The sequence below is a fragment of the Cutaneotrichosporon oleaginosum genome, assembly GCF_008065305.1.
Source record: "Cutaneotrichosporon oleaginosum strain ATCC 20508 chromosome Unknown ATCC20508_contig04, whole genome shotgun sequence".
Taxonomy (NCBI): Eukaryota; Fungi; Basidiomycota; class Tremellomycetes; order Trichosporonales; family Trichosporonaceae; genus Cutaneotrichosporon; species Cutaneotrichosporon oleaginosum.
The window spans coordinates 2,094,978-2,110,261 of record NW_027072173.1 but is presented as its reverse complement, the minus strand read 5'-3'; the positions used below and the strand labels follow the sequence as shown (position 1 = coordinate 2,110,261).

Genomic DNA, 15,284 nt, shown 5'->3' with positions numbered 1-15,284 from the left:
ATCACTATATAGGTCTCAAGGTCTTCATCGCCCACCGTCCACACCAGCGCAACCATGGCCACCTCTCTCGCAGTCCCAGTCGCGTACTTTACCGTACTCATCTCACTCTTCGTCGTCTTCTCGCGATGGTATCGCCGCAAGCAGGCTGGTAGGTCACCTTTCCCTCTGCCTCTCAACACAAAACGAGATTACGAGGTTTACTTGAAACATGGCTTACATGCAGCGCAGAAGCGGTCGTATGAGTCATGGTTTCCCCCGCATCCTGCCCGCGACATCTATACCACGTTGGTGGCCGCGCAGCCGCCCGTGCCAGAGAGCATGCTCAAAAGTGCTCTGCTCGCCCGCGCCGCGGCCGACGTGAAGCGAATCTGGCGCGTCAAGGAGGACAAGGCCGCGCTGGAGAATCTTCATCAGCGCGGTCTTATTGGCGACGACACCATGGCCCGATTCGACTTCGCCGAGAAGGAGCTCGAGGCCGAGATCGTTGATGTCGTCGCCGAGGCGAACACCTTCCGACCCGGATGGGGTGGTATCATCTTCGCGACTGCCACCGAGATGGCCAAGGCAGAGGACACCCGGGAGACCGTTCTCAATGTCGGCCGTGTCAAGGCTGAGCTGGGTGAGTGCATCTCAAAGGACGGCCTAGGATGGCACGAGACGTGGAGTATGGGTGGTCAGCGGGGTGAACAATACCGACTGTGATGGCGGATCCGGGTGCATGGTACCAATGGTCCCAGCGTCACCGCTGTTATTCCCCGCTGCCGATCGAGAGAGCAGTCCCACTAGTTCCGCGAACCAAGCTAATAATCAGAAAAGCGACTGCAAGTGCGCGCCAGGCTCCTCGGCCTCCCGGTCCAGATGGCGACAATCTCGGACTCAACCTCCACCCCAACCCTTCCCCCCAACATGACCCAGGCGCTGCAGGCCGCGGAGGCCGCCCAGGCCGCCGGCAAGCTCGTGCCTCCCGCCGTCGCAGCCATGCTCAAGTCGATGAAGGCTGGCAACACGGCCGAGGCCGCCGCCGCCTCGGTCGCCGCCGCTGCCGCCGCCACGACCGCCGGACCCCAGTCACCCCCCGACACCGCTCCCCCCTCATACACGGCCGCCGCTGCCGGCGCCGGCCCCACGAAGCGCAAGACCAAGAAGAAGTAGCACTGTAGCATACCCCTCATCGATTCCATGCACCATGTAACCTCCTGCATCTCTGATGACTGCGGCACGCAAATTGATGGCACGCATGGACGCGGACGCGGCGGGCAGATGAGCCACGCGGACCGGCCGGAACAATTCCGACGATCCGACTCAGCTAGGCGTCTAACGGTGGCGCCTCTGACGCAAGTCGGTGTTTTCGTTGCGCCATGCAGCATCGCAGATCTGATCGCAGATCGCGATCGACACGCTTTGTCGCAATCGCTGCACCGCGCCATCGCCATTGACATCGCCATCGCCGTACCGCCATGCATCGCCATCGCTCTCGTCACTGACTCACGCGGGATGCAGCTACGGCCGGCACTGACCCTCACCACATTCGCACCGCTCGCACCCCTCACCTGCCCACGCGGTGTCGCGCCACCCTCCCCTCCGATCGCCGTCACCGCAAATCGTTAGTCTCAATCGGGGAGCTACGCACAAGCTGCATGACTCGGCATGCATGTCCACCTGGCCCGGTTCAGAGGGTAAGTCTGTACATGCACGCTATGGACGCTGCGCTGCGTTGCTCCCAGTCTCACTCTGACTCAGACGCGTGCCAGCTTCAAGAAATTGCCGGACACAACGGCGACTTGGCAGCTGGCTTGAGTGCGGGGCCTAAATCCCGGATCCGACAATGCCGACAGAAACACATTTGGGCGCCTGGAGTCATGAAGTCGATGTGTACACAGCATCTACTCTCAGTACCCCAGTTCTGTAAGCTTATTAGGTGGGAACCAAGCGTTGTAGGACTGTGCAAAATTGGCGCGGCTCCGGCTGGCTACTTTAGTTGGCACGGCTGGTGGGGAACACGGCTTCAGACACCTATGCAGCCATGCTGTGCGGAACCACCACAGCCGAGACATAGACTCATCGCTTCAAGTACAAACAGTTACCCTCCTCCGACCATACCGTATCTACACCCAGCCGGGGGTATGAAACCGACTGACGGCACCATCTTCGTCCCATGCCTATGGCTACACAGGTCGGGTCGAGAGGCGGCAGAGGAACGACAAGAAAACGGTATACGTCGGATGCTGCGGGGAATGGAATAGGCGGCTTGCAATGCAATCCAACTAACGCATGACGATACCCTTCTCGACGTTTGCCTTGTTGGGACGCTTGTCGAGGTGGTCCAAGCCGAGCGCGTCATCAGGAGCCCACTTGTGATCGAATAACACATCGTCTGGCGTCAGGTCGAGACGCTTGCGGAAGTCATCACCATACTCACTCTCTTCGACCACCGAGGGCTGCTTGTACACCTGCGACTGCACAAGCGAAAACTTGTACTTTGCAAACTCCTTGTCTGACACCCCGATGCGTTCCTGTATCCGCTTTTTCGTCTCTGAGAACGGCTCGCCTTCGCGGATCACGAAGCGGCACGGGACGCCGTGCGTCTTGCTGGGGTCCCTCGAGTAATGGAAGAGGTGCACGATCTTCGTGTTGTCGCCAGCGCTGAGCTCTTCCATAGGAATCTCCTCGGCGTACAGCTCGGTAGGCTCTGGCAGGTTGCCAATCATCTCGCTTCCAGCGTAGTCTCGCTGTGCGCGCCCGTTGCTCGAGATGTCAAAGACACGGATTTTACCTGACCCTCCAGGCTGCGGCTGAATGGTGCGCAGCAACTGTTCCACGACATGGTCGAACGTATTGGTCTTGGGCAACAAGAATGTCGGAGCCGCCTCCTCCTTGTTGTATCGTCCCATCCAGTACAGCTTGAGCGACTTCTTCGTCTCGAGCTCGATGATCGAAATGTCAAGAAGTTCGTAGTAGAGCACGACATTGGGCTGCGGGCTGTAATAATTGGTCTGGGTTATGTCGGCAACGCTCTGGTTCAGCGAGCGTTTTACAATGGCCTTGGGCTGGCCATTCGTGGGATTGGACGACGTGAATCGCAGCTTGAGGGGGTCGTGCTTGAGGAAATCGCCAACACGCTGCGCCATGACCTCGTACGTCATCTTCTTGCTCAGGACGATCTCAAAGTCGGGCGGATTTCCTGGAGCATCTTCGAAACGAGGATGGAACTGAACGCGCACGCGGTTCTGCAAGAAGTCGTAGAACTGGGGAACACTCGAGTACAGCGATTGCGCCTCGAGATCGTCAATCTCCTTTTGCGTCTTCTCAACCTGGAAGGTGATCACGTCGCCGTCTTGAATCTCGTTCTGCAGGAACGTCTTGTTGACCTTCATCGATTCAATCATGCCGGCTTTAATCTCCTCGTAGAGCTTGATCGGCGTCGATGACGGCCAGCCCATTCTCTCCTGGATAATGTTGTAGAGCACCGATACCTTGTCGTTCTTGTCGACGAAGACCTTGCCCTGACCGAACAGCGACTGCTTAGAGCAGTCAAACCACTTGAGGAAAATCATGATGGGCGGGTTGTGCGGGTTCGCGTGCTGCGCCGCGAATCTGGCTTGGTCTGGGTTGTAGTCCAGGTACAACCGGAGGTCGATGGCCCGTGCCGCCATGTTGTTGCGGATAAAGTCCATCGCTGGCATCAGCTGCAGCACCAGTGGCACCCAACAACCAATACTTACTCTGTTGGTGGTCGCTCTCCTGAATGGGCACGTCAGGACGAATTGTCTTGTTCTGGCGGTTCACCAAGACCCAGAGGCGGAAGTCACGCTCAGAAATCTTGAAGTATGTGGCAATCCGCTGCTTAAACTTGGCGTAGGTCTCCTCCCTCAGAATACGGAATGTTGGAAGCTCGGTGGGACCCATGTTCTTATCGTCGAACGAAGCCAGGTCAAAGCCTTGGTGCTTGGCGAAAGCGTCATCCGTAATGATCTTGGCCGTCAGATAAAGGTGCTGCTCGTCCTTCTCTCGCTTCTTGGCCTCCATCTGCTCGCGCTCCGCGTCCAATCGCTCCTTGAGATGACGAGGAGTGTCGTTCTCGGTGAAGGGGGCGAGCACTGTGCTGAGTTCCGTCTCGCGAATGTAAACAAGCATGTAGGCGTTGGTAAACTTCTTCAGCGTACGAGCCTGCGTGCGCTGGTGCGCGGGCATCACACCGTTGACGAGGTCGCCGCCAAAGTTGTCCTCAAGCACCTCCTTATCCGTAACAGGAGTGACGCGGTCGTCATCAAACTTGAACCACCGCCCATCAGCCTCGGGCTTGATGAGTGCGAAGTAGTGTCCGCCGTGCAAATCTCCGGAATGCACAAGCACGCCGTGGAGCTTGTACACGTGCGAGACGGAGTGGTCGGCCGACTCGTCGAGGAACTCGGCGAGGTCAATCTCAAGAGGGAACTCGTGGCGGTCATTGATCTTCACCAACGCATCCTTGTCCACATCATACTCGAACCGGCGGAGCTGGAGGTGAAGCACGGGAGGGAAGGCTTTGAAAATGACACCCTTCTTGGCGTCCTGCAGACCATAGCCCTCGGCCATGTACTTGTTGTCGCCGTCAAGAGTCTCAACCGAAACATAGTCCTTGAAAGAATCGCGCAGGTTCTTGATACCCTTGATTGTGAGCTGGACGTCTGTATGTCAGCTGGATGTTCCATTGTTGTCGCCACTCACCGTAGAAATCTTCCGTGACACTTGACTCGTAGTCCACGTTCATGCACTTGATATAGTTCTTCATCTGGCCCTTGAAGAGTTGAGGAATAGCGCCCTCGGCTGGAGTGCCCTTCATTTTCTCCTCCAACTTGTCCTGGAGAATGCGGCTGAACTCTTGCACGTCATGCTGCATGAAAGAATCGAGCGACTTCCAGCCAAACGACTTGGTGAGCTCGGTTGTGCTGACCGCCTGGTTTGACGTCTGCAAGTGGTAGAATACACGCTGGAGCGCAAGCGATAAGCTTTCAGATGGAATGTCGTTGTCTGTGGGTATCTGGTAGACGGCTTTGCGGAAGTAGTTGGTGCAGTACAGCGACTGGAGGAGAGAGTTCATGTAGCAAGTCGCGCCTTGGTTTCGCAGTCCGACGTGGCCAGTCTCCTTCTTGGAGTCATAGCTGCATGTCGTCAGCACCCACGTAAATCGAGACCGGAGGACCAGTGTGGCACTCACTTGACAAAGTTGTGCCAGAGCACGCCTGTTGGGTCCTTGAGTACGCGCACAAAGGCAGTGATCTCAACCTCGTCGTTCTCAATGATAGGACGGGTGCGGCCAGTGGCAGGGTCAGGGCTGTACAGCTTGCGCAGCTCGGCAAACCTCGTAAAGCCCCAGTCACACTCCTCGGCGACGAAGCGATGATGGGCGTCTGCTTCGGTTAGCGTTCGTCGTCGCGGGCGCGGGTCGCAACGCACGGCTAGAGATGTGAAGGGTTGGGTGGTTTACATTCGAAATGGCGAGACAGAACTGCGCGCATGCGTGCCAACCTTCGGGCGCGCCTTTGGGATTGGCGTACTCGAGGTAGACGGAAACCATGTCATTCGGCTGGCCGTTGGCATTGCCCTGTGGAAACAGGAGGATCCGCCTGCGCGTCAGTTGTTGCGGAGCCACCTGCGCACGAGCGCAACGTACCACTTGTGCCCGCCGCATGAGAACTCTGGCCCCTGTTTGCGCCGATCCTGTTGGCTCCACTTGTCGAGCCGCCACGTCTGGGACTGGAAGTCCTCGATCTCGAGGCCGAGATCCGGCATGGCCTTGGCAGCGAACGCCTCGGCTGAGATGGGTCAGCATGATGGGATCGGGGGATGGAATGAGAGGGATGGCGAACAACAACGTACCATCGCGGACATTGGGCAACTCCTCGACCTCCATTGGTGCTGGGCTCTCGTCGATGATGATGTCCGTCACTTCGTTGCCGGGACTGTTTTCAAGCTGCTGTGTCAAGTATCAGCGGCTACTGCGAGAGGGGGGGGGGGGGGGGGGGGGGGGGGCGTGCGCATTTGCCAAGGTCTGGCCACTGATGGCGGCAGACGGAAGGGTCTGACTTACCATGCTGAGTCACTCCCTTTTGGGTACTGCGAGGATGGGGTGGGAGGGGAAAGGGGAAGGGTGGGGAGTAGACGCCAGCCAGTCAACCAGATCGCGGTTGTTGGGAGATGCAACCAGGTGACGGGCCTCGGATGAAGACTCAGGCGGGGTCTGTGGAGAAGCTGTGCGTGCGTGCGGGGGAGTTGATGGCAAGGATTGCACGGCGGGGTGGAATGGAGAACGGCGAGAGTGGTGGAGGGGTAGGACAATGCTCAGAGAGGGAGAGGGTGAGAGAGCGGGGAGCGATGAACGGGTTGGGATGGATGAGAGTGTGAGAGAGAGAGGGGACGATGGAGGAGGGAGAGATAGTGAGTGACGACAAGAGGCTGATGGGTGATCTGGAGCTCTTGGAGAGCGATGGTTGGGATTCAGCGTAATACCGTGGCGTGGAGCGTAGTGCACAGTGAGACTGGGATACTGCGAGGAAGGTGTGACTATGTCAAGGTGAAATGAGATAGGAATGTCATTAGAACCCGGCTAATGAGCTAATGAGTCATGGTCAATCTCTATAGTAGGCCTGCAAGTACGCGTCGTCTCCTGCTCACTACTAATAATAATCCGCGCTGGGTGGCGCGTGGCTTGTCACCCACCGTACAGCCGTGGGCGGCCTACGCTGACGCACACCTCACACACCACCGCACCAACCGGCACTATGCGGCAATATACCCCCGTGGCACTCCCCACCTCCACCCAAATTTCCCGCCATAAAAACAACCTCTACGCCCATCCTCCTGTTGCTGCTCTTCATCACCTTCACCCCCCCCCATCTCCGTCTCAGAGGCATGCACGCTTACATCTAGCTCCAGTTTCTCTTCCCTCCCCCTCCCCCTCCCCCTCCCCCTCCCCCTCCCCCTCCAACCAACCCGCGGTTCTTAGATCCGTTTCCAGGAGGGCGCTAACCCCGGCCGCTTCGCGCGTTGGCACTCTCACGAGCCGCCGCGCGCGGAGACGGGCTCACCGGGGTGCCCTCCGCCAGCCTCTGCTGGCGATTGGTCTCGCATGAGTCAACCCGTGGAAGAGTGCTGCCCAGGCTTCTTGCCGTGACCCGTCTTGGGTTGTGGCACGCCGTCGTGTCCACCGTTTTGGGGGGCGCAGGGTGTGCTCGGCATCTCGGAGCGCGTGCAGGTGTGCGCGCATCTGATCTCGAGCAGACATTCGTCTCGTCTCCCTGCTATCACAGTGAGTGTCCATCCAGATCCATCATCTATGATGAAAAACAAAGCTCTAATCGTATTCACACTGTGCTATTCTCCTCGGAGATGCGCGTACCACTTCAACGGTATCTGAACCCAATTCCTCTCCACGATCTTCTTGAACGATCGCTGACGTACAGATGCATCTTGATTCCATTAATATCTCAACGATCGTTCAGCGTCGCGATGAAGAGGGCGAAGGGGATTGTTCACTAACATATCGCGTAGCTTTTACTACCACGCGTCGTCAGCAGTCTCTTCTACTCATCCACACCCTTCCCCACCACTGAAGACCGCTAGCCGGGCTACCACGGCCAGTGGTTTCAATGTGTGAGGGATAAACCATCGCTTTCGGGCGTCACGTCCCATGGATTTCGGCGCGGGTCTTGGCTCTGCCCGTGGTTCGTGTCGATTGAAGGGGCGGGGACACTGTACTAGATAGGGTCCAATGCATCATTGCTACACGTAACTGTCGCTGTGGTTGCGTCTGTCATCTGCGTCTCTCGTCTCCAATCATCTGCACAAGCATCGACATCTCCCATCTCCCTGCTCCCCCCAGCCTCATCATCGCGCCATCGGAGGCTCTCGGATCTCGTTCTCTCGCGCCGTGTCGGCCGCGCCGACATCATGTCGAGCTCACAAAGTTCCGTACACAATCAGACGGATGATCTCAACGACCGCTGCAATTAGCCGCCGTTTTCTCAGCCACAACCACAGCCAACTCACTTCCGCCGACAGCGAGGAACAGCATGGCGCCAATGACCCACTTGGCCGCCCCCCGCCTCTGGAGCGACTTGCTTGGCCTCGTGGTCCGCTTGCCCGCCGCCGCGCGTGCGGCAAAGTTGGCGTTCTTGCGCTTAATGTCGGCAGCAGTTGGCTGGTGTGAGCTTGTCCGAGGCTTTGGGGCGGAACACGCCACGCGGCGCCACTGGGATCCTAGGAGCAGCAACGCACCATTCTGGCCTCGTGAAAAGTAAGGAGCGTGTGAGTGTAGGTGAGTTAAGAATGGCGATTGTTCGCGTTCATGACGCAGATGGTGACCGCGGTGACAGATGCCAACGCATCGACGCGATTTGCTTCCGTTACCGAACAAGACAGGTGGAGGCCGACCACCGGCCACCGACCACCGGTCGATCGGTCGAATAGATTCAGTCACGTTCCGATGGATCATCGTCAGCGGAGAGCGCAGAGCTGGATATCGACGTGGATACGGAGCTTGGATGTACGTGTGCAGGCCAACCCCGAGGAGGTTGAAGCTAGCCCGACATTGCCCACATCGCTTCACGTTGCTTGGTGTTCAGGACGACTGGACGTCGTGACGTGTTCCACTCTCCCCGTGTTGTCTCGTCGTGCCCCCGTACACCCGCCCCCAGCTAAAAGAAGAAGAGTGAGTGGGAGAATGTAGGTGGTTATACCTGGGCAGGTGGCAGCCGCAGTAAAATCAATATATTAGTCGTCGCTAAGGACAGTCAGGAGCAGAAAGGCCAGATGTTGTGAGCGGTGCTTGGCACGCCCACTCCCCCGGCCCCGGTGGCGTTGGAACATGTACTCATCCCTTACCCCACACCCGACTGCCCAGCGGCCCCACAAACGCTCATGCATTCCTGCTACACTCACCACAACTCCATCGAGTTCATTATCCCTGCTATCGCGCACGGCGCCGGATGTAGCGAGCCTACGGCTGGCAGGTAACCGGGTGGCGATTACGCTCGCGCGTTCCAGACCCATTCAATCGGTGCCCGTTTAGAAGTTTCCAGTTACGCTACACCGACGCTGCGCCGTTCCCAGCCACCAGGTTCAACGCGGGATACACCCACAGACCTGCTCAGGACAGAGAAGTGAGCCTGGAGCCTGCAGAGCGGGAGCGCGGATGATTGCCGAAACCCGGTACCGGCTACGAGATTGCTCCGGCTTAACGACAGTCGGCGCTAGCCGCCAGCATATGGATCCAGCGGCCCACCCGCCATCCATAACCAGCCGCGGCATCCCTCTTGCTCTCTCGACACTACTCACCATGGCGAAGAAGCAGCTCACATACGCCGAGTGCGACGCGCTCATCACGGCCCCCGGGTCCGAGTTCGAGATGATCACCATCCTCGAGAACGGGCACCAGCAGCGTGTGTGGAAGAATGCGCCGCCCGACTTTCGCAACTTTTTCGAGGGCGTGATGCAGAAGTGGGCGGACCGCGTGCTCGTCAACGAGCCTGTGCCCGAGCCCGCCGAGTACGACGCCCGGCAGGACGTGACCTACGGCCAGGCGCTCAAGAACGCGTACGACCTCGCAGCTTGGCTGCGCCAGCAGGGCGTTGGACGTGCGGACCGCGTCGCCATCGGCGGCCTCAACAGCTCGTACTGGCTCACGGCGTTTGTGGCTATCAACCTCCTCGGCGGCGTGCCGGTGTGCCTCAACTCGACTCTGTGAGTGACAGGAGAAGTTTCGTGGCACTGACATCAGCGTCCAGGATGCGCAGATCCACTGCCTCGGGCTCACCAAGCCCAAGGTCGTGCTGGTGGACATGAAGGATGCCCAGATCCTCTCTCCCGTCCGCGACCAGCTCAAGGCCAAGGGTGTTGGTCCCCTCTACTCGTGGAACGACCTCAGCCACCTCCCTGCCCACCTTACCGCCGGCGTCACGTCGCTTGACTTTAGCAAGCTCAAGGTGGACCAGAAGGTCGTCGCGGATGTCAAGGCCAAGAAGGGCTGCGCCGTCAAGGGCGAGGACGACGCGCTCATCCTCTTCACGTCCGGCACGACCAGCCTGCCCAAGGGTGTGCTCATTACGCAGCGCCAGGGCATGCAGCACATACACACAGCATCTATCCGTGAGTGACAGCCGCTGGACTCACGCTGACAACAGCCGCGGCCCGCGCCGCCCTCCGTGCCGGCGCGCCCGTATCCATGGCGCTCGGCGCCCACGCCCCGCCTCCCGAGCAGCTCAACGTCCTCATGCCTGTCCCACTGTTCCACGTCACCGGCCTTCTGGCTGTGACGGTGCGCGTCTTCTTTGCGGGCTCCAAGCTCGTCTTCCAGCGCCGCTGGTCCGTCCCTGACGCCGTGAAGCTGTGCATCGACCAGAAGATCCACATGATCAGCGGTGTGCCCTCGATCGCGACCGCGATCCTGCAGTCCGGCCTGCTGCCGAAGGACTTCCAATTCGCGGCGCTGTCCTACGGCGGTGCGGCGCCCGCGAAGCGTCTGGCCGGAGACGTCCAGAAGCGTTTCCCCGCCGCCTTCATCAACCACGGGTGGGGCATGACGGAAGCTGCGGGCCTGCACATCGCCATCTCGGGCCAGGACTACATCGAGCGGCCGGACGCGGTGGGCGTCGCGATCCCCATCGGGGCGATGCGCATCGTCGACAAGAACAGGAAGGAGGTGCCGCCCAACACGCTCGGCGTGCTACACATCCGCGGCGGCAACGTCGCGAAGGGATACCTCGACAACCCGAAGGCCAACGCCGAGGCATACACCGACGACGGGTGGTTCGACACCGGCGACGTCGGCATCATCAACGACGAGGGCATTCTCTACCTCCGCGACCGCGCAAAAGACATGATCATCCGCGGCGGCGAGAACATCGCCTCGGCCGAGGTCGAGAACGGCGTCACGCAGGATCCGCGCATCGCCGAGGCCGCAGCCGTCCCCGTCCCTGACAACGTGTTGGGCGAGCTCGTCGCTGTCGGTGTGTCGCTGGCGCCTGGCGCCAGCGCCACGCCCGAGAGCATCATGGAGGCTGCAGAGAAACGCCTCCGATACCCCGCCCGGCCCGTGTTCGTCGTCGTGTGGGACGGCGACCTGCCGCACAACGCGAACGGCAAGCTCCTCAAGAACGAGATCAAGGAGATCGTCCAGCGCAAGTGGAAGGAGCAGGGCGGGAAGCGCGTGGGCCCCGCCAAGGCGCGGTTGTAAGGTAGCATTGAGGAATTCTGCAGTCATTTGTCCAATACTCATCGGTGATGACCGCTGACCACACGGTCGGGCTGAATGTTGTCATCATTGATCTACCCCGACCTCACTCTCCGCACCTCCACCTGCCACCTCTTAAATCGATGCTCACGACAGCACGAAACGCGCAGCGAAGACGATGCATAACTCCGCCTGCCCCGCAATTCACCTGGCAAAATCTCGGAAAGGATGTGTGGGAAAAAGAATGCGCAGTAGGAGACGTAGCTCCGCATGTCCCGCAGTTTGACCAGGTAATTCGGGAAATGATCAACAACCCCCATTGATATAGCGGCGGCCGATGCGGCCTCCACAATTCGCAGCACAACATAACATGACGCCGCGGTCCATGTCGTGACGATATATCTGGGTCTTGTCTTGCTTCTTCTTACCTCTGACGCTCATTTCTGACCTGCCTTACCCTACCTACCATGGCTCTTCCACCGCCCACCCGCCTCGGACGCTACCGCGTTCTCTCGCCTGCCTGCGGTCTCCGCGTGTCCCCCCTGCAGCTGGGATGCATGTCGCTTGGCAACAAGACCAAGCCCCTTGGGGCCATTTCTAAGGAACAGGCCTTCCAAATCCTAGACACGTACTATGACGGTGAGTATTCGTCTGGTGAGGAACCAGCAACCTGGGTAGTGGCGCTAGACGTAGCCTCTAACGCCTCAGCGGGCGGCAACTTCCTTGACACCGCCAATGCGTATCACGGAGGACAGAGCGAGGAGTGGATCGGCGAGTGGCTGGAGGGGCGCGGGTGCCGCGAAGACATAATCATCGCGACGAAGTATACCGCAAACACGGAGCACGGCATGATCGAACAACACCCGATCCAGGTGAACCGCGCCGGCAATTCAGCCAAGTCGATGAAGCTGGGCATTGACAACTCGCTCCGCCGCCTCCGCACAGACTACGTCGATGTCTTCTACGTCCACTGGTGGGACTGGACGACGCCGGTTCCGGAGGTAATGCACGCGCTGAACCGGCTCGTGGAGAGCGGCAAGGGTAAGTCTGCGATGACCAACCGCACGCCCGCCACTCACGCCAGTCCTTTACCTCGGGATCTCGGACACGCCGGCCTGGATCGTCTCCAAGGCAAACGAGTATGCGCGCGCGCACGGCCTCGCCCAGTTCGTCATCTACCAGGGCAGATGGAGCCCGGCTGCGCGGGACATCGAGCGCGACCTGGTCCCCATGGCGCGCTCCGAGGGTCTGGCGATCGCCGCGTGGGGCGCCTTGGGCCAGGGACGGTTCCAGCGGCGTGCTGACCGCGGGACGCGGGCTGACGGGCGCGGTGTCGCGGCGCTCGACGAGCGCGAAGCCGCTGTCTCGGACGCCCTTGAGAAAGTTGCCGACGACCTCGGCGTTGAGAACCTCACCTCTGTCGCGCTCGCGTACGTTATGGCAAAGTATCCGTGGGTATATCCCATTGTCGGGGGACGCAAGGTCGAACACCTCATTGCGAATATCGGCGCACTCGAGATCCACTTGACCGAGGAGCAGATCCAGCAGCTCGACGCCGCCCTGCCGTTCGAGTATGGCGAGCCTGGGGCATTCGTGAGTGTTGTGTGCAGTTCGCATGTTTAGCTGGAGGACACTGACGCTAGTTCGGACTCGACCCCCGCGTATGGGGATACCAGCAGAACTTCCACATCGAGTCTGCTGGCCTGGTCGACTTTGTCCCCCACGCCGCGCCTGTGGACATGACGAGCGTGCGCGAGTCGGACGCCGAGGCTAAAGCGAAGAACCCTGTCAAGCTGGGAATTTAGTATGGGCAAAGAGCCAAGTCAGAAGTTAAGTAAGCGACAACTCGAACCAAGTACGAAGAAGTTCGGAATGTATTGCGTAAAGTCGTCTTGACCAGTTCCCACATTTGATAGTCTATGCATGATGCTGGTCCACACTCGCCGCGAGCGCGTCCTTGCTGCCTCCTAAATTCCGTTGCTCACTGTCGTGGCTCGCTGGTGCCCAGCTTACGCCGGAGAAGGACCGCCGTCGCTCGCCGCAAGTCCTCAACCTCCTTCGGCTGCGCAGTGGCACAACCCGCCCAGCGCACCTTGGCGTTCTCATCAACAAGGAACACGTATCCGAGAATTTTGTTCTCCATCCCGAGCGGGCCGGTGATCTGCAGTCAGCGGCAGGATACTAGACCACCTGCCAACTATCCTACTCACATCGATGCTCGACCATTCTCCACTCGCAAAGATATATGTTCCCCACCGCTCCTTGGGGATCGTGCGCTTCAGCCCAGAGACGAAGAACGAAACAAGCATCGACTTGAGCGCGTTGTCCTGGTGGTTGATCGTGATGTAGTTGAACAGCGGCTGCCCCTCCCAGTCCTCCAGTACCGGCTGCACGAACGACTGCACGTGTTCCTCACTAATGCGCGTATTGAGGATGCTGACCAGCGACACCTTGCCGCGGAACAAGTCCGTCGTGTGCACCGTCTCGCCCGTCAGCGCCTTGCCCGAGATGTCGGGGAAGTAGTTCGCCATCTGGCATGAGCATCCCTCGCGCCTTGTAGCCGGCTGCACCGTTCTGCTTGCTCGGCAGCACTCACGTCTTCGCGGATGAGCACGGGCGGCCCAACCCACAACTTGCCCCCGTTGGCCTTGCGCGCAAGGTTGTAGTCGTGGAAATACCCCTGGCTGGCCTCTTTGATGAGCGCGCGCCGCTCCGCCCGCCGCCGCTCCTTGTCCATGAGCTGCTCTCGCCTGCGAGCCCACGTCACAGGATCTGTAGAGGGCGGGAAGGGGATGCCTGGCGGCCTCGAGAGCGGGGGGACAATGTACGCGCCGTCCTTGTCTTTTGGGGGCTCAAGAACGGCGTGCTCCTGCGCTGCTGGGGCGTCGGAGGTGCTGGCGGTGGAGGGTTTGGGGGTCGAGGCGGGCGGAGCGGGTGGCTTGGACGACGCATAACGTGCAGATAACAAAAATGGTGTAGTCGTTGGGCGCGCCAGCGCCCGCAGTGTCCTGCTCGCCATGCTCGCCATGCTGAAGTGTGGTTGTGATGTTGCCGAAGACGTTTATGACTTTCTCCGACCTCCACCGACCGGCGAGGTGCCATTACAACTGCCGCCTATCTCAAATTCAGGCACACTAATGGACGAAAAGTCCACGCAATTCGCACTCATCTCATTCATCCTACTTTTGCAAGTCGCGCTCGTTCTTAGCATCATCAACACCATGGTCGCAACACCGCTCCGCCGCCTGCCGCTCAAGCGCGCGTTGTCCGCGCTCCGCGAGGCCGAAGGGACACACAAGCTCTCGTCGTCGGTTTCCGGGATCGCAATCACTTTCCGGCCGGACGGGAGGAACGAGCGGGGGCCGATGTGAGTTGGTTGGCGCCGAGGTGTCGCGGAGAAGACGAGGAGGAGCAAGAGGGGAGGTGGGCGGGGCCAGACACAACAAGAGCTACAGGCTCTCATGACGCTGTGCTGCAAAGGGCGAGCGGGTATATCGCACATGGCAACCCGGCGCTCGACCTCTCGGAAAGGTGTCGTGAGGGACGAGCTGCCCAGTAGATGGGACGGCGAAGCCGAAGATAGGTCGTCGAGGATACGAGAAGATTACTCCCATATGCGCACACCGACCGTGCCCACACACTCGCCCTGCCGCACCGCTGCTCTGCTGGCTGTGTGCCGCCCTCTCCTGGTCTCGCTCTCTCTCCTCTCACCCACTCTTGCTCCGGACCTCCCGTCCCCGCGTTCTCTCCTCCCCATCTTCGAAACCCCGCTAACAGCAGCAACTTCCTCGCCCGCGTCGCGCCGCGGATAGCCTACGCGAACCCGACGCTCCCCTTCCTGGTCAACCGCATCCCTATGCCCTTCAAGCCCTCGAAGAGCGAGTACCGCCCGAATGTGGACCCGAACGCGCCGGTCTCGGAGGAGGAGATCGCGCGGCGCGCAGAGGCCGAGAAGCAGGTGCCGAGCTTGACTGTGTCGTTCCGTAAGTCCTCCGAGTGCGAGGAGGACGGCTGCTGACGCTCGCTTCTGCGGACTGACATTCTCTCGTATCCCAACGCTCACCACGTCAACCCA

General features: G+C 59.8%; 7 protein-coding genes across 7 annotated transcripts; 4 read left to right on the top strand and 3 right to left on the bottom strand.

The window, feature by feature from the left end:
- Window positions 1-54: 54 nt before the first annotated feature.
- On the top strand, window positions 55-1,152 carry COLE_05263 (uncharacterized protein; the record flags this gene model as incomplete). The annotated part of the gene is made up of 3 exons (XM_018424104.2): window positions 55-148; window positions 224-619; window positions 812-1,152. 3 exons carry the CDS (start codon window positions 55-57, stop codon window positions 1,150-1,152), a joined length of 831 nt encoding a protein of 276 aa, XP_018276416.1.
- Window positions 1,153-2,264: 1,112 nt separating this feature from the next.
- On the bottom strand, window positions 2,265-5,893 carry COLE_05262 (uncharacterized protein; the record flags this gene model as incomplete). The annotated part of the gene is made up of 8 exons (XM_018424872.2): window positions 2,265-2,374; window positions 2,420-3,676; window positions 3,723-4,667; window positions 4,708-5,141; window positions 5,198-5,393; window positions 5,437-5,606; window positions 5,654-5,795; window positions 5,860-5,893. The coding sequence occupies 8 exons, from the start codon at window positions 5,891-5,893 to the stop codon at window positions 2,265-2,267; spliced, it is 3,288 nt and encodes a 1,095-aa protein (XP_018276415.2).
- A 2,045-nt stretch (window positions 5,894-7,938) lies between these two features.
- On the bottom strand, window positions 7,939-8,473 carry COLE_05261 (uncharacterized protein; the record flags this gene model as incomplete). The annotated part of the gene is made up of 2 exons (XM_065626401.1): window positions 7,939-7,982; window positions 8,029-8,473. 2 exons carry the CDS (start codon window positions 8,471-8,473, stop codon window positions 7,939-7,941), a joined length of 489 nt encoding a protein of 162 aa, XP_065482342.1.
- Window positions 8,474-9,385: 912 nt separating this feature from the next.
- Window positions 9,386-11,212, top strand: COLE_05260 (uncharacterized protein; the record flags this gene model as incomplete). Its single annotated transcript, XM_018426917.2, has 3 exons — window positions 9,386-9,720; window positions 9,758-10,125; window positions 10,161-11,212. The coding sequence occupies 3 exons, from the start codon at window positions 9,386-9,388 to the stop codon at window positions 11,210-11,212; spliced, it is 1,755 nt and encodes a 584-aa protein (XP_018276413.2).
- Window positions 11,213-11,676: 464 nt separating this feature from the next.
- On the top strand, window positions 11,677-13,014 carry COLE_05259 (uncharacterized protein; the record flags this gene model as incomplete). Its single annotated transcript, XM_065626400.1, has 4 exons — window positions 11,677-11,848; window positions 11,918-12,250; window positions 12,294-12,802; window positions 12,853-13,014. 4 exons carry the CDS (start codon window positions 11,677-11,679, stop codon window positions 13,012-13,014), a joined length of 1,176 nt encoding a protein of 391 aa, XP_065482341.1.
- Window positions 13,015-13,190: 176 nt separating this feature from the next.
- On the bottom strand, window positions 13,191-14,237 carry COLE_05258 (uncharacterized protein; the record flags this gene model as incomplete). The annotated part of the gene is made up of 3 exons (XM_018421521.2): window positions 13,191-13,370; window positions 13,420-13,740; window positions 13,806-14,237. The coding sequence occupies 3 exons, from the start codon at window positions 14,235-14,237 to the stop codon at window positions 13,191-13,193; spliced, it is 933 nt and encodes a 310-aa protein (XP_018276411.1).
- Window positions 14,238-14,430: 193 nt separating this feature from the next.
- Window positions 14,431-15,227, top strand: COLE_05257 (uncharacterized protein; the record flags this gene model as incomplete). The annotated part of the gene is made up of 2 exons (XM_018424101.2): window positions 14,431-14,576; window positions 14,990-15,227. The coding sequence occupies 2 exons, from the start codon at window positions 14,431-14,433 to the stop codon at window positions 15,225-15,227; spliced, it is 384 nt and encodes a 127-aa protein (XP_018276410.1).
- Between the last annotated feature and the right edge of the window lie 57 nt (window positions 15,228-15,284).